General features: G+C 44.0%; 1 protein-coding gene across 5 annotated transcripts in view; it reads left to right on the top strand.

Annotated features, from left to right (window-relative positions):
- The window catches only part of FHIP1A (FHF complex subunit HOOK interacting protein 1A), a 264,110-nt gene that overhangs the window by 179,653 nt on the left and 66,383 nt on the right, over positions 1 to 18,074 (top strand). For all 5 annotated transcript variants that reach the window (XM_082463305.1, XM_082463308.1, XM_082463307.1 and 2 more), the window contains 2 exons: positions 5,389 to 5,547; positions 7,671 to 7,757. In XM_082463305.1, the coding sequence (XP_082319431.1) occupies positions 5,389 to 5,547; positions 7,671 to 7,757 (246 nt within the window). The remainder of the gene's footprint in view (positions 1 to 5,388; positions 5,548 to 7,670; positions 7,758 to 18,074) is intronic.

The following is an 18,074-nucleotide window of genomic DNA, read 5'->3' on the forward strand; positions in this document are numbered from 1 at the left end:
TCTTGTCTCAAGCTGTGTTTTCCCAAGAAAAGAAAGAGAATGAGGATACTCTAGGGAACTATTTAGTGCCAATGAATGGTTGAGGAGTATATGACCGTAGCTTCTTTTGATTTTTTTAAACCGAGTATTGATTAAGCCCTGTCACTTGTTACGTATTGGCAAAAGTCAAAAGCAGCCTATACATACCTTAGGAAATGCAAATTGAAATAAGCAACCTTTCGGTACACAGCCGCCTGTAGAAAGTTATTTATCCCATATCTAAAATTTATGAGGCTTTTTATCTCGGCAAGTTGCCACATATGGTCCCCACCAGGTGTTTTGCTGCTAGCTTCAGACTAGAGCCATCTGCTTACGATCTTTTTGTTTTTGCTGAAATTAGCTGGGTACTATTAGATGTTTAGAGTTAAAGGTGGACCTTTCCAGATTGCTCACTGCTCTGTGCACATCATCTCTCTTCCCTCCGTCGGAAACATTGCTGTGTGTAAGCCATCACGCCCACCTCTTTACGTGCACGATTTCCTTCAATCCTTGCAGCAACTCAGTGAAGAAACTGAACTTTCAGGGACTTTCTGCCTGTGAATGGCAGAGTCAGGTTCAAAACCACATTAGTCTGATACTGAAATCCATGGTCTCAACAATTACCATGCTATACTGCCATCAGGGAAGTGGTTTGCTTTTTTAAATTGTCTGTCATCCTTGTGGTTTTATATGGTGATTCGTTTTTTTTAAGACTCTTGAGAAAAGATAAATTAAAAATATTGGGTTATGGGACTCTCCTGGCGGTCCAGTGGTTAAGACTCCGCACTCCCAATGCAGGGGGGCGCGGGTTCGATCCCTGGTTGGGGAACTAAGATCCCACATGCCGCACGGCGTGGCAAAAAAAAAAAGTTAATACTTAATCTGTTGGGAATAAATATGTTTTACAGTTACTTTTTTGTGGTCAGGATCAGTAAAAGGCTAAAAGAGTGGATGAGCATTTTAAAAAAAATTGGCTGTTGAATGTCTACGTATTCTTAAATTTTTAAGTTAAAAATTAAACTTGAAAGTAAATAGATTGTGCCGTCAAACTCTCGGAAGAATTACCTGCAAACCTGTTGCTGCCCCTCCTTCCCCCTCTTCCTGTTCCTGCAGCACCACCTGCATCTCTTCCTGAAGTAATTGTCTTTCTTGCATTTATTGGTTGATTGGTGGTCTTCTCCATCTCACCCAGTCTGACTAGCTCAATGCTCTTTCCCCAGCACCGGCCTGACGCAGTGCCTGGCCTGTCGTTGGTCTTCTAGAATTATATGTGGATTGGATGAAGGAATCTGAACTCTGAGCAAAGTCTTGGAAAGGATAAATAGCAGTAAAGATTTGGAATCTTGCTCTTAAGCCCGTGAGGTCCTCTTTATTGTGCAGACTGTTTTCTTCTGTGTTTCTTCGTTACGCTGGAGACCACTGACCACTGTAGAGACATTCTCTGGCTCTGCTTCCAGGGGCGAGCACATGGCAGGAGTGCGTGTCCAGCGGGCACACCGCACTGTCCTCCCGCACAGGCGGGCCGTGTTCGCATCTCAGCCGTGCCCTTTTCAGAACACTCTTTTAAAAAAAAGTGAATATTAGGTATGTATTATTTTTAATTACTGCCACTGATGTATGTAATTTGAAAATTAATGTTGCTGTAATTATACTGATATACTGAATAGTTATTCCCAGCTTCTTAGTCAGACAAATTAAGCTGTCTTTATGAATTCACTTTCAAAGCCTCAAAGTGGTTAAGGAATCGGGAGTATGCAGAATTAAAGCCTTTGTTCTGTGGTTAATTTAGCATGAGTTAGCAAATGTAATTGATTTTAAAAATGTGGCATCAAGATTAGATTTCCCTTCAAGGAGAACTTTTGGTCTCTGTTCTCTCTTGCCAGCGGTTTCTAATTTATAACAAACAGCTCACTTGGGGTCACATTCAAAACTGGAATTAAAGTGATTTGTTTGGGTTTGCTGACAAGGAGTTAAATGCTTTTAAATTGGGGACATTCTCCTCTGGGACCACAGATGCCCTGATTTTGAAAGAGATACATGCACTATCTTGTCTACTATCGTACGTCCCGTACTTAACATAGTACCTGGCCTGAAGGTGCTCACTGATTTTTTTTTTTTTTAAGATGAGTGAGTGAATGAACGAATAAATCAAGGTCACTAGGAAATAGAACAGAAAAATGTATGTAACCTTTCTGTTTCTCCCCTGTTGAGGCGGTTTGTGTCTTTCTCTCGCGGCCCTCACACTCCACTGTGGGCTCATAGGCCCCATACCCCCCCTCCCGCCCCTCCCCCTTCTCCCCCCCCCCCCCCACCCCCGCCTCCCCGGCAGCATCTGGTTTCTCTGCACTGAGACCTCCAGGTGACCAATCCTCAGGCCTATCCTCTGTTGTTGACGGATGTGTAACTCAGGGGAAGTACTGCTAGCGTCTGACTGGGCAAGTCACCCACATCTGCCCTATGGACGAGAATGAACACGTCAGGCCAGGTGAGGTGGAGAAGACGGCTGATAAATTAATAAATGCATGGAGGACACTTGCTACACAGAGGGCTCCAGAGGGTGCTCTGGGATCAAGACACGAGGAGGAGAGGCAACAGTTTGTAGGTAATTTTTCCAAGTTCGGCATGCCTGGATCCACACCTCCTTTTTTTTTAAATTTTTTTAAAAATAAACTTATTTATATTTTATTTTTGGCTGTGTTGGGTCTTCGTTGTTGTGTGCGGGCTTTCTCTAGTTGCAGAGAGCAGGGGTTACTCTTCATTGTGGTGCGCGGGCTTCTCATTGCGGTGGCTTCTCTTGTTGCGGAGCTCGGGCTCTAGGCGCGCCTGCTTCGGTAGCTGTGGCACTCGGGCTCAGTAGTTGTGGCTCGCGGGCTTTAGAGCGCTGGCTCAGTAGTTGTGGCTCGTGGGCTCTAGAGCGCAGGCTCAGTAGTTGTGACGCACGGGCTTAGTTGCTCTGTGGCATGTGGGATCTTCCCGGACCAGGGCTCGAACCCGTGTCCCCCGCACTGGCCGGCGGATTCTTAACCACTGTGCCACCAGGGAACTCCCTAAGGAGTTTTTTTGATGTGGACCATTTTTAAAGTCTTTACTGAGTTTGTTACAATATTGCTTCTGTTTTATGTTTTGGTTTTCTTGGCCCCGAGGCGTGTGGGATTCTAGCTCCCCGACCAGGGATCGAACCCGCCCCCCCTGCACTGGAAGGAGAAGTCTTAATCACTGGACTGCCAGGGAGGTCCCTATACCTCCTTCTGACTTTCTGTGTCTGACACCAGGCACTCTGGATTATTTTGTTATAGCTCACGGTCTACACCTCCCTTCCCTTCTCTCTCTGATCTGTCTAGCTTGGGGTCTCATCGCCATGTGGACAGCTCCAGGGCTCCACCTCTAGTCCAGATCCCTCTCGTAGGCATCAGACCCACACACTGTCTGCTGGACTCTCCATGGGGCTCCAGCTCTGTATTCTGTCCTGCAGAACCCTGCAGGATCTGGCTCCAGCGTACCTCGCCAGGCTCCTCCCACCTCTAACTCTATCCTCCAGTAATACTGCACTTCTCTTAGTTCCAGAAGGTGCCATCTTTTCTTGCTCCTTTGAGCTTTTGTACATCCTCTGCTTGGAATATTCTTCTTTCCAACATTCTTTTTCTGGCTAACTCTTATTCATTCTTCAGCAGCTTGGACATCACTTCTTTTTTTTTTTTAATTTATTTATTTAATTTATTTATTTTTGGCTGCATTGGGTCTTCGTTGCTGCATGCGGGCTTTCTCTAGTTGCAGTGAGCGGGGACTGCTCTTCATTGCGGTGCGTGGGCTTCTCATTGCGGTGGCTTCTCTTGTTGCAGAGCATGGGCTCTAGGTGCACGGGCTTCAGTAGTTGTGGCACGCGGGCTTAGTTGCTCCACGGCATGTGGGATCTTCCCGGACCAGGGCTCGAACCCGTGTCCCCTGCATTGGCAGGTGGATTCTTAACCACTGCGCCACCAGGGGAGCCCAACATCACTTCTTCTGAGAACATTTCCTGCTCCCAACACTCCAAGTCTGGGTTTGTCTATCCGCGGTGACGTATTTTCTATTATGTAGTTTGAGCACTTATTACACTGTTATAATTGCCTGTTCATCTCTTATTAGACTGTGAGATCAGTGAATACTTTGCTGTTTCTTTTCTGGGCGTAACTCAGAATGGAATGTTTTCTTGAATGTTTCTATCCCATTTGAGTTCCTTACGACCTCAGGGTTTACCCTAGAGCAACACCTTTTATAAATCACTTCTGTGTTTCTTTCTGGGCACTTCCTGTCCATCCTTTGCACATCTACCAGATCAGGAGCCCTAAGGTGCTGTTAGGCTAGCATCACTTCCCCGTACTGTGAAATTCATTGTTTTCCTTGGTCCTGTTCTCCACAAGATAAAACTAATAGGCAGTCAACATGTGTGTTCCTTTTCTATATTTCTGTCTCAATTTAATGCATCGGCATTTTCTTAATGACCAAGCTGGATAAAGTGACAGTTTGGAGTTCTCACTCACCGTCACTTACTGAGCCCAAACACTGTCAGTGTCATTTAGAAACCGAGCAGGGGAAGAAAGTAAACCTTGTGAGCTTTGGATTAATACTGGATAGGTAGATTTGATAGTTAGATCACCCTCATGTCCACCTTACATGTGATCCTCTCCTTTCTTTACTCCTCTTTTTCCCACCGCTGATGCTTCAGTTTAGACCCGCTTTAGCTCTGTTTGAAGTATCGTCACATCTAACTGACCCGTGACCCCCAGTTCTTTCTTCTTACTATAATTTGTGGAGATGAGATGAAAGTGCTCTCTAAACTGGAAACATGCACGTGTCAGTCATGAGCTTTAACATGCCTGCAGGAATCTTTCTCATAAAGCTACTCATGCTGCTCGTGTGAGATCTTCTGTCCCGGGCCACCTCAGTCCAGGGTGTGTCCCCATGGACGGGGGGTGTGGGTCATCTCTGTGTGTGCACTCAGCGTCGTGTAATAGAACGCATTGTTTATGAGTTCGCTCCTCTCCTGCATACCTTGGGTGCCGGAATCATGTTTTCTTCATCTTGCATGTGTCTCCCTCACTCCCCCTACCACTGCCCAGCGTAGGCCTGGAACATAAGAGATTAAACAACCTGTAGCATCGCGTAGGTATTAGCCGAAGACCTCTGGTGCTTCTGTCCCCTCTGCTGGAGTTGTCCTTCCCTCCTGCCTCCAGCTGTGGAATCCTTCCTAGCCGACAGCCTCTGATGCTGGAATACCTCGCTACCTAAAGTACGGTCTGGACCAGTGGCAGTGGCATCACCTGGGAGCTGTTTGTTGCAGGTTAAGAACCTGGGGAAAATGTTTATTAACGTTTTTATTTCTGAACACAGGTGCTTGCGACCGGGCTCAGTGGTCTCTACTCTTCCCTGCCTACCAAGCTGGAAGAGAAAGATGAGGAATGGCACTGCCTTCTGAAGGACGACTGGCTCCTGCTCCCTCCCCTGGTCCAGTTCATGAACTCCCTTGAGTTCTGCAACGCTGTCATTCAGGTAGGAGCAGGCAAGGAACCCTTCGTCAGGATACCAGCGTTGTGAAGGATCAGTTGATAAACATTCCTTTTCTTATTTCAATAAACGTTCATGGACTACTGATGCTTTACTTTAAGCCTACTGAATGTTCTCAAATGAGTAAAAGAGTTAGCTTATAGGTTTCTGGGAAGTTTCAATTGAGAAAAAAAGAGTAGATTTTCTTTACCTTTGTTATAAAAAGTGCTAATTCTGTTTTGATTATCCACTTAACCATCAAAAATAAGTTGAATGCCTGACTCAGTAAACAGATATTTTTAGGCTTCTAACTACTCCAAATTATACCACTTTTACTTGAAGGTCTTCTTGGGAGTCTACAAAGGAAAACACTTTATTTTGCTTAATGGTGCATACTGCATAAAGAATATTGTTATTCCAATTGAATTTAGAAGAAGTTAAGCATCTTCTTAGCAACACAAATTAAATTTGGTTTGAAATTGGCCTGCTTCGGGGAACAAATAACCACTGAACTCTAGTATATTGGCTTTTTGATTAGATTTTTACCTTCAGATTTCTTGTTACTGTTTTCAATAAAAAAAACAGATTTTATATATACTCAAGGGTGTAGTAGGTTTTCATCAAAAAATGTTTTATTTCTATATAGCACAAATATTACCTTAATACTGGATTTATTAAGAAATCAAATTTTCTTTATAGTGATTGTAAGGTGAAAAATGTTAGTTATAATCTGTGTATCTACCAAATAAAGAAATAGCTTCTGGAAGAAAATGCAAGTAAATTACTTTAGTTCCCATCTCATTTTTATTGCTAAGGCAAAGGAAATTTTATTTATGTATAAGATAAATGGATTACATCTTAAGTTATTTTTTCCTTTAATATTACAGTCTGACAATATTTTCTTGCAGAAGAATGTGCAAATAAAAAAGATGGAACTATTAGTTTCTCCCCAAATGTACATACACAGAGAGATTGTCAGTAATTTAAAGATCTAGCCTCACTTCCCTAGAAATTGCTTTTTACTTTATTGTTTGATGCTATTTTTATTTTTTTAGAGAAGGAGAAAGCTAACGGGCATGGTTAAGAACAGAGAAATGATATATTTTGTATCATATTTTGAGACTGAAACCATATACTTTTAAGATTTTTTGTTTGGGGGTATAAGTGAATAGGTTACAGTTGACCCCTGTATCTGCAGGTTCCACAGCTGTGGATTCAACCAACAGAGGATCTGAAAATATTTCAAAAAAAATCCAGAAAGTTCCAAAGGGCAAAACTTGAACTTGCTGTGTACCAGCAACTCTTTACACAGCGTTTACATTGTATTTACAACTATGTATATTGTATTAGGTATTATACAGTAACTTAGAGATGATTTACAGTATATGGGAAGATGTGTGTAGATTATATGCAAATACTGTGCCACTTTATATAAGGGACTTAAACATCTGCCGCCTTTGGTATCCTGGTGGGGGTGGGCATCCAGGAACCAGTTCCCTACAGACACCCAGGGATGGTTGTAATTATAAAAGATATTAGTAAGGCTTATCCATGCTAAATATATTTTGAAAATTAAATATAGGAAGTGTTGTACCTCTGATAATGTTTTCTGCTTTTTAACAGTATCTGTTTTTTATGAAAAAATTTTCTAAATGCTTTCTTCCCCAATATAAATGATTATCAGAAAATGCATTTCAAAATGAGAATTTTTTTTCTGCTACCAAAATGAATGTTTTTAATTGTCTATTTTGACAGTTCTTATTATTTTTTTAATTAGTCACAGGTTGAGATAAGACATAGACGAAGTTATGGAGCAAAAATTATACTTTCCAGTTTGTCAACTTCAATTTATGAGTCCCTATACATAATCAGTCTTTATTATTGTTTTTTCAGATAGAAACTTAAAATTACCCGTTTTAAAATTTGAAGGTCCAGGCTGTTTATAATGGGATAAACCATCTGGAAAAATTACATGTTGGTTTGAAGTCTGAGTTTTCTTTAACCATGGAATAAATGGCCAACATTTGGATTTCCTTCTTGAATTCAGGATATACACAGAAATGTTTGAGTTTAAGAAGACCTAAAGATTGCGCTCCTTATCTTTTTCATGACTACTGTTTCTCTCTTAGGTGGCTCACCCCTTGATTCGTAATCAGCTTGTCAATTATATTTACAATGGATTCTTGGTACCAGTCTTGGCTCCAGCTCTCCATAAGGTCAGTGATTGGCTGATGTAATCTTTTACCTGTTTCTAGTACAATGGATGGAAACTGAGGAAGGCGAACACGGTGTAATTGACTTGATGGTGACTTTAGCCTTATTTTCCTTCGCATTCCATCCATATTCCTTACCAGTATCAATTACAGGTCTTAATGATGGCAACAGCTTAAGTCTGATGGGATCCATTTGATGTCGTAGAACAGGACATTGTGAATGTCAAGTAAGGGAGTCTAAACAAGCATTGGCAACTGGACTGGCTCTTGTGTCTACTTGAGTTCATAGGTAGTGGCTACTTGGAACTCTCTGTGAAGCTGTCCTCTGAGCTTAAGAAGTCTGTCATAGAGAGTGTGAGGCTTCCTGTGGACGTGGAGAGGGGCACTGGTGGCACAAGTGCCCTGGAGCTGCCATCTACTTAATAGAACATAGTTTTTTATTATAACAGCTTTGTGACAGCAAAAATTAAAGTGAAGCCAAGTGAAGGTCCCATCAAAGGTTGGCTGTCTCATTAGCATCACTCTGAATTCCTTATGACGCTCTCATTTTATAGAATAAATCAACTGATATCTTTTCTATTGTGAGCTGTCAGGAGACATCGTGGACCTAGCATTCTAATTTTAAGGAGTTTTTTATTTTTTCACTAGGTTAAGACACATATACAGTACTTAGTTCAGAGGATCCTTGTCAAGTTATTGGCATTGACAGCCCTGGCAGGGAGAGAAGCAAAGAACAACGTATCACATGCCTTCTGATGGAACGCCCACCTTTGTATATCTGGACGTTCCATTTCCATGGGCTCACATTTTATAGAAACCAAGAACACCTGATCATGGCAACTTTGAAGCCTGGCTGTGGTGCTGATGGGAGTTCTTGTTTAGAGCAGCAGGTCTTGGTGGAAGATGTTCACCTCTTACCATTTAGTGCCTTTTGAGCACAGTAGCAATATTTTGCAAAACAAACAGGGTACTTGGTCTGACGAGGATTTTTGTGTTACTTCTGGGTTCAGGAGGTAATCTTGGATGTGGTTTGAACATATTGAGGGTCCCAGGTTATTTCACTGGTTTATGGGAACCAAGGAACCAAGTCTTTGAAATTAAATTTGTCTTGGAAGATATGGGACACATCTCTGGAAAAGACAAACCTTGTATTTGTTTCTACCTTGTCCTTCTGTTAGTACCTTGCTGTTCTGGAGGAGGGGTGGGTGTCTGAAGGTCTCTAAGCCCCTGCATGGAGGAATTTTCCTTTATGGGGGAATAGAATGGTGCCCTGGAAATTCTTTGACAGTAATTATCCACGTACTCTCTCGCGCATTTAGACTTTCTTCCTCATTTATTCCCATCCTTTTTCTCATTGACTGGCTGATATAAAATTATTTCCCAAGTCATTATTATAATAGTGATAATTGTAATTATTATTTGTTCAGGACATTTTATGTTATTATAATTAGCATACCTTAATGTTACAAATATTAATGATAACTCTTTATCCACAATCGAGGATGAGATCCACCTCAGAGAGCTGTTAGGAGGCTCTGACTGGTCCCTGAGTACTTCTCCTTCATAGCACTTACCACGAGTGGAATTAAATCATTCAATGTGCAGGACCTTGTGTAATGTCTCCACAGTGCTCTGCCTGCTTCTTGAGGGTAAGGCTCACACCTGTTTTGTTTCCTGGGGAATCTCCAGTGCTGAATCTCCAGTCCCTTAGACCTGGGGGTTGAATAAACAGCACAAGTATGGAATGATGTTTGTTAAAGTGCTGGGCAGAGTGTTGGCACTTAGTACATTCCCAGACAGTGGTTCCTAGAGAAAAATAACAGCACCTACATGTGTTAACTCACATTGTTCTCAGTTATGCCCATAATTAAAATATGAGATTGAAAAATCATGAAGTTGTTAATACAGGCTTACTGTGGGAAAAAACAGTCAATACTGAATATATAAAATACTAAGTGGAGTTACTAGATTTGAATTTCCCATCCCTAATAAGATTCCTTAACTTTTACCCATTGCAGACCATTCTTTCCAGGGCTATGTAGCGACTAGGGAGAATATTTCCTTCCTAATTTATTTCTCTCCCTGCTCTTCATCTTTCATTGTTTGTGTTTTTATCACTTAGAATGAGGAGGTTTAGGAGGAAGCAGGGCAGAGGAGGAAGGTGAACGGCCTCTCCGCTGGCTCTCAGCTCCCTACGTGGCTGATGAAGAGAAGAGCCTCTTGTGAGCGGCAGGACAGGGGCTCAGGGCGGAGGAGGGAAGTGCAGGGCTGGGTGTTTCTGAGGAGCTCCCAGCGGGAGCAGACACACCCTGTGTCCTCGCCTTTGACCCGGGAAGGGACACCCAGAAGTCTCAGGGCTACTGGAGCGGCTCCGGTCCACTTTTCTCATATTCAGGGTCCTTCGCCTTGAGGCTTATTTTATACCCTACATAAATTTCCTTTGTGGACTATCTCAGCTCCCAATTTACATCTAGCATTTTAGTTGCCTGCAGTCAACGGAGGCAGTTTGCAGGGGTGAACTTTCTCTGTCTCATAAATAGTATAGATAAATCCAGGTTTAAAAATTTTCCCACACCACAGTCAATACTCATAAACAATATTTCCACAGCATTTCTTAACCAGAGATGAAGTCGTTACAAAGGGTTGAAGGGCAGTAAAAGGTGGGCGTGGGGCTTTGACAGGTGAAGATCGTCTCCACCTTTCTTCTCCCCTCTCTGGAGACGCGTAACGTCACCCTGCCTCTGCACGGGTCCTGCTGGGCGCCGTCTTCATCCCGCGCTGGGGGATGGCCGTTTATTCTTCTGTGTTGGTGCAAAGGAGTATCTGGTTTTTTTTTTTTTTTAAAGGGCTGCATAGTTTAGTGTGGATATATAGGCCCACAGTCCCTTACTCACACTCAGAAATTCAAAAAGCCCTGAAAACTGAATGTTTTTAATCATTCATATGGCAGCGCAGTCCCACCTTTGCTGAACTCCTTTGGTGGCAAACCCATACCTGCACTGTCTCCAGGCTATTTATTTTTATACCACTTGTGTTAATGTTTGTATGTTTCGTGGAGGACATAGTACAGTAAGTCCCCTACATACAAACCTGCAAGTTGCGAATTTTCAAAGATGCAAATGTGCGTTTGCGTGTCCAGTCACATAAGTTGGTTCACGTGTCTGGCAGACTTTTCAAGGTACTGTACTGTAAAATTAAAAATGTTTTATTTTTTGTGTTTGTTTTTTATGTATTATTCGTGTGAAAAGTATTACAAACCTATTATAGTACAGTACTAATTAGCCGATTGTGTTAGTTGGGTACCTAGGCTAACTTTGTTGGACTTACGGACAAATTGGACTTATGGGCGTGCTCTCGGAACAGAACTTGTTCATATGTAGGGGACTTGCTGTATTAATGTATTTGATGGTAGAGTTTTGCGCCAGACCTGCTGGGTTTGTTATGTCAACTGTGGCAGATGTACATATTACTTTCTGAAAAGTTTTGAATTCCAAAATGCACATGGTCTCCAGGTTTTGGATGAGGGATTGGGAACCTATTTTGGACATCTGGGGAAGGATACATTTCTGGAGATAGGTGAAAATCATACTTTGTAAAAGTCATATTAAAGAAAATGATACCGTGTTAATATAGGTCATTTAGGAATTAGATCCAGCCATACATACAGACATCACATTGTATTGGGCTGGCCAAAAAGTTCATTCGGGATTTTCCGTACATTGGGGCCGCCCTTATTCAGCAAAAGCTAGTTCTACTGTCTTTATATGTTTAATATCAAAGCTCAGTTTCCAAGGCTGAATATTTATTGGGATGGTTGTATTTGTCTGGGTCCTCAGAGGAGAGGATACCAAGGTAGGATTAAATGTGCAAGGATTTTATTAGGGGAAGTACTTGTGAGAGAGAAAGTAGGAAGCAAGGTGGGGAAGGCTGGGGGAGCTGTCAGACTGCAATGCAAACCTGACCCCGGGTGAAGCGAGGGGGGAGAGGTTGGCCGGAGTGTCCGAGACTTCTGTGCAGTGTGAGAAAGGCCTTCAGAGGAGGCCTGCGTCTCCCAGAACGGTTCTGCCTTAGCATCCCTAGGTAGAAGCTGTCAGTCTGCGCACTGAAACAGTGTCACTTCTGCCATGTTTTATTGTTCCTGGTAGTCGCAGAGCCCACCCACTTTCAAGGGGAGAGGACATAGACCCCACATCTTGATGATAGGAATGTCAAAGAATGTGTGGCCATATTCTGGGCAGGTTTACCACGGTCACCACCCTGAGACCGGATTTGTGCGTAAAGGGTCCGAGAGCTATATGCAGAGACCCCCTGATAAGAACCAGGAACCTCAGACGTGGGTCACAGCCAATCTGGGAGGGAGTCAGGGGAATAAATAGCCAAACTTCACTCTCCTCCCTGCCTCCGATCCCCTGCTGGACTCCACTGGGTGAACCCAAATGGAATCCAGGTGGCAAGGGAATCGTGGAGAAAATTGGTGCATACAAGTGAATTGGGGCTCAGAGCAGGGTGGAGAAGATGAAGAGTGGATATGCACGGGCAAATGGAAGCCATCAGGACACGTCTGTACTCGCTTCAGCCTTGTAGAGTGTTCATGAGCAGTGAGAGATGGCAACTGTAAGAGCGTGTTTGGGTTTAGTGCTTAAGTAAATTGCAGCTTAAAATTTTCTAGAAACACATAGGAAAGTACAGTTCAGACTTACCGCCTAAGTCTGTATATTGATCCTTATCCTCTGGAACCTAAAACATAGTTAGACTTTAATGTGACAGGCAGATATGCCAACAACATACGAGACATGAATAAACAGCAAAGCAATATCTCAAGCATAGGTAACCATCACCAAGTCAAGCTTATCATTACATGGATTCACACAGAGGCAGGGTGTGTGGTGGAAGAGTTCTAGACCATGAGCCAGAAGATCTGGGTTCTAATCCCGGCTCTTGTTTTTACTGCTGTGTGACCTTGTGCAAAGCTTTTAACCTCTCTGAGTCTCATTTTCCTCTGCTGCACAGTGGGGATAGTTACACTCCTCTTGCCTCAAACATGAGAGCATTCTTTTTTTTTAACATCTTTATTGGAGTATAATTGCTTTACAGTGTTGTATTAGTTTCTGCTGTATAACAAAGTGAATCAGCCATATGTATACATACATCCCCATATCCCCTCCCTTTTGCGTCTCCCTCCCACCCTCCCTATCCCACCCCTCTAGGTGGTCACAAAGCATTGAGCTGATCTCCCTGTGCTATGCGGCTGCTTCCCACTAGCTATCTATTTTACATTTGGTACTGTATATATGTCCATGCCACTCTCTCACTTCGTCCCAGCTTCCCCTTCCCCCTCCCCGTGTCCTCAAGTCCATTCCACGAGAGCATTCTGAAAGCAGTGTACTGTCACACGCAAAGGTCTTATGGTACTCACTCCAGGACAGAGTCTGCCGTCTCATATGCAGGCAGAGGGTAATATCGTGTGTTCAAAGACCACTTGGTGAGTGTGCGCTGGGTGCAAAACACGTGATCAGACCCTGTGGGGAGATGGAGGTGATTGAAAACCCCTCTCGTCTCCGTGGAGCTTGTGATCTGGGACCCAGGAGACGGACAGGCCAACCACAAACTTCAGACAAGATGGACTAAGATGAGTGCCGTGACAGAGAAGGCAGCAGGGCCGGGTGGGTGAGGGGTGCGCTGTGACACGGAGTGGGTGATTAGGGAGAGCAGCTGGGGAAGGACATCTGGGGACAGAGCGCTGGCAGGAGCCAAGGCTCAGAGGCTGTGTTTGGATACAGTACACCCGGAGTGTGGCTGTGCAGGGGAGGCCCAGGAAGATGGGGGCTGGGGAAGGGCCCTACCCTGACTCCCAGGGCACGTGAGCTCTTACGTCCGTAGCAAGGAGTTTCAGTGCAGGGGGCTTCCGATGATGAAGGGCTCAGGGACAGGCCGGTGGGGACAAAGTTAGGTCGGCGGGTGCACTGGCATTTTGGGAACATGGTGGGGAACTGAAAAATCAGAAAGGAAGGACGTTCAAGAGAAGTGAAGGGTTGAGGGGAAGGGGCTGGGGAAAGTAGGGATGCAAGGAGTAAAGGTTCCAAGGAGAAGAGATGGTCCCGATCACCAAGCGTCAGGTCCTCCCAAGTACCTGAGAGAGCAGACTGCTGCTCCCCGGGTACAACCGCCAGCGTTCCTCTCGCCACATCATTAAATGCACTTTAAACATTTGTTTAAAATATTGGGATTTTAAAGAATCGCTTTATTTACAAATCTGAGGCTTCTAACTCCTGGACCAGAGTTGCCTGCTTTCCCTCTGACCGCCACCCTCCAGACTCTCCTGTTCTCCTTCAGAGTCTGTCTGACCTCTCTCCTTTCCTGCCCTACGTGTGGGCATGCCCAGGGCTTGGGCTCTGCTGATCAACCACCAGCTGGATCCCTTGGCCTGAGTGACCTGCCATGCCCTCATACGTAGAATATCAAAAGCAACACTCATATTCTCTTTCCGGGCCACCTGAGCGCAGCCTCTGCACAATTCCTTAGTGTGAATGACATCATTTCCCCTAGTTACCTGGTCTAGAAACCTTGACTATTCTTGAATCTCTTCTCATGCTCCCCCCTGCTACAAGGTCAGCCTTTTCCCATAAGGTTCTTTAGTCTGATCCTTTTTGTTTCTTCTCCCAACAGTGTCCATGTAGGACATACCTCGACCACACCTCGACATGGGTCTCATTGCTACGACTTCTTTCTTCAGGTTGTTGCACCCATAGCTGCTGGATTAAGTTTTCTAAACACATCTTTAAATGCACCACCTTCCTCTGAAACCTTGAGTGGCTCATTTCCTAGGTCTCCTCAGTGTGCACGCTGCTCCAGGGCCCCCCTCCCCCCTGCCTCGTTCTTAGGTCGGGGCCTCTCCTCTACTTAGTCTGTTCCCTTCGCTTGTTCTTCTCCTGTCGGGTCTTACTCCCTTTTCAAGGGGCAGCCTAAATGCCACTCCTGCCTGCAGCTGTCCCTGACTTTGGGGCTCTAGGCTGTCTCTTGTCTAGAATCTGTAGCTCAGTGTCTGTCAGTGGTCATTTGACACTGAGCATATGCTACTGTCTCTTGTTCAGCATATTCTTAGTATTTGACTCTGTTTCCCCACCTCTATCTGAAACCCCTGGAATAGTCTCTATCTGCAGGTCCCAAACAGTGTGCCAAGGAACCCTGGGCTTCTTGGTGGGAGAACTCAGTGAAAAGTGCCTATGTTTATGAGGGAAATACAGTGACACCTGTTGGACACCACGTGAATTAACTAACTTGAAATAAGCCAGTTTCTGCATTAAATATACATTCCTTTCAATATGGGCATACTTTTTGCAAAACCAAGTTTTTGTTGGGTGCTGTGCTTAAAAGCAAGTATCACATGAAAATCCACGTGGAACAGGGTGTGAGGTTGGCAGTGTCCAGTCTGATTCTGAGGTTCGAGTGCCCAACAGGAGTTAAGTTGTTAGGACCTAACCACATAGTAAGTTGTTTGGACTTAAATCCTTAATAGATGGGATGGTTGGGTATTTCTTTTGGCTTAGGGGTGCTGTGAAAAATTACTGATATACTGAAGGTGCCAGAGACTGAGAAAATTTCAGAACCTCTGGTTTGTGTTGTATGTTTTTTTGGTGCCTCTATAGCAGGGTTTGACAACTACGACCTGTGGGCCAGGTCTGGCCTGTGGCCTGTTTTTCTATATCCTGAATGTTAAGAATGGTTTTTACATCCATCTACAGATGAATGATTAGACAAAAACATGGTATATACATACAATGGAATATTATTCAGCTTTAACATGGAAGGAAATTCTGGTACATGCTACATCATGGATGAACCTTGAGGACATTATGCTAAGTGAAATAAGCCAGTCATAAAAAGACAAATACTGTATGATTCCACTTCCATGAGGTAACTAGAACACTTAAATTCATAGAGACAGATTAGAATGGTGGTTGCCAGGGGCTGCGGGAGGGGAGAATGGGGAGTTGTTTAATGGGTAGAGAGTTTCAGCTTCGTTAGACGGAAAGAGTTCTGGAGGTGGATGGTGATATTGGTTGCACAACAATATGAATGTACTTAATACCACTGAACTGTACACTTTAAAATGGTTAGAATGGCAAATTTTATATTATGTGTACTTTACCACAATTTTTAAAAAGAATTTTTTTACGCTTGTCCAAGATTTTTGTTTTAAGGAGTATATGACAGAGACTGTATGTAACTTGTGAAACCTAAAATATTTCCTTTCTGGCCCTTTATAGAAAAAGTTTGCTGATCCTGGTAATAGGGGGTAGCATGGTGTCCTGGACATTTTAGGTGATCAGTAAATGTTTGAGGATGATGATAATAGTAGAAGAAAGTCCCCAGGTAGAGAGAGATGCCGCCCCCCACACCCACCCCCCCCCCTTTTTTTTTTTTTTTGAACGTAGTGATCAGGCTGAGGAGCCACAGACAAGGCCAGAAGTGGAGCAGGCTGATTGGCTTTGTCACCAGCTTAGAGGAATCTTTGTCCAGGTTGTCGATTAGGGGCCCTGGGCTGGCGGGAGACCGGTGGGTGGTTGGCAGTAGCAGCCAAAGATGGCTTCAGTGCTGCCCTGGCCCCAGCAAGGTTACAAGAGGGGGCGGAGTTGCATGCAGAGCATGCTGGGCTCCGTCATATTATTTCTGTCAAGTATCTTGTAAACTAGGATGTTCTGTTTTGTGGGTTATTTTGGCTCCTTTATTTGGAGACTGTGAGGGAATTAGGGCAGAAGTTTGGGGCTCTCTGTGGTGGTTGGAGGTGGAGACCTTGAGGGGAGTGTGCTGAAGTAAAGGATGGATGGAAGGAAAAATAATGACACACCATTCTTTTCTGATGGCAGCTCACAGGCGCTAGCTGCAATAACCATGACCTCAAAGAAAGCCCGTACCTTTGGATTTTGCGGAGAGCAGCCAGCAGTGTTTCATTCAGCAAATTATTCCATACACGTGCACTTGGAAAAACAGAAGCAAAAAACCCACCAGAAACACTGATTTTTCCACCATCTCTTGTGTGCTAAAACCATGTTTGAACAATATACACAGGTAGACTAGTTTCAGCCAAGGCATGCATGTGTGCTGACTTCTTATAAGCCACTGTGGAGCCCATTTGTTTTAGAATCTCATCTTCTAAACACACACATACATATTCATGATCTATATCCTGTGAGCTCAATAATTCATGGCTTACTGACTTAGGCTGATGGATGGAAGTTTTTTGGGGACTAGAGAAGAAAAGATGGAAATTTTGAGAGGCTGGGAACAGCCACACCTGTGAGTTGCCCGCTTGCTCTTTGTGTGTCTGTGCGTGCGGTGGGCTGGGACCCCTTTAGAGCCCAGTGGGGCTCTCACTAGTCAGGGATGTTTTTGACTTTCATGCCCAGTGAAACTAGTGACTGAAGATTTTAAGAGCAATTGCGTACCATCTTCAAATTATCACCGTTAATGAGTGTTAATGAGCTATAATTGGGTGCTGAGTGTAGAGGAGGTTTACACTGGTCCCTTCTGCCGGTGTTTCGTCTCCAGCGAGGAGTGGATGGAGCAGCCTGTCACTTAACTGTCACTTATATCCGTCCTTCTCCACGCATCTCTTGTCTGGGAGATGGTGGAGGGGGCTCGGGGTGGCAAGAGCGTAGAGACAAGTCCCCTACTTGCTCTTCTGGCAGACTTCCTGTTGCATTTTTGGATGCCTAGCAGGTTGGTGCCCTTCATCACTCTGCTATCATCTGTGTCACCTCCAGAAGGCAAATACCGTGACGTTTTATGTCTGGTTTCCAATAATGCTGTAAAATTTCTTCGATCAGGTCATTCCCCTTTCAGTGGGAAATTGGAAGAAGGAGGAAATTAGGATGCCATCTTGGCCCTGGAAATTTGAGATTTTATTTTTCAAGTCTGGTGGTTCTTTGCTGAATCTTTTATAGTTTTCCGTTGAGTCATGGAGCTCTACACTAGACTCCAGCTCTGGGGTGAACCGTACCGAAAACTGTAGTGGGATCATATTTTGGTCTCTCCCTTTCATATTTCTATTTATGCATTTCAACAATTTGCTTTTTCAAATGCATTCTCTACCTTATTGACGCAACCTCTGCAATCACTGAAGGCTCCCAAATGTTATCCTGCTCTTTTTTCTGCTAGCTCCTTATCCTCTTCCTGCAGTGATGTTGAACTGTCCTTGTTCATATGGAACTTTGTTTCTCACCATGCCTGGAGTAAACGGGTTACTTGGAATGATTCTCTTCTCCACTGCGCTGAAAGCATAGGTGTGTGCCGACCCGGGCCCACAGATACCGGTCTGTG

This window comes from Balaenoptera physalus, assembly GCF_965194825.1.
Source record: "Balaenoptera physalus genome assembly, chromosome: 5".
Taxonomy (NCBI): domain Eukaryota; kingdom Metazoa; phylum Chordata; class Mammalia; order Artiodactyla; family Balaenopteridae; genus Balaenoptera; species Balaenoptera physalus.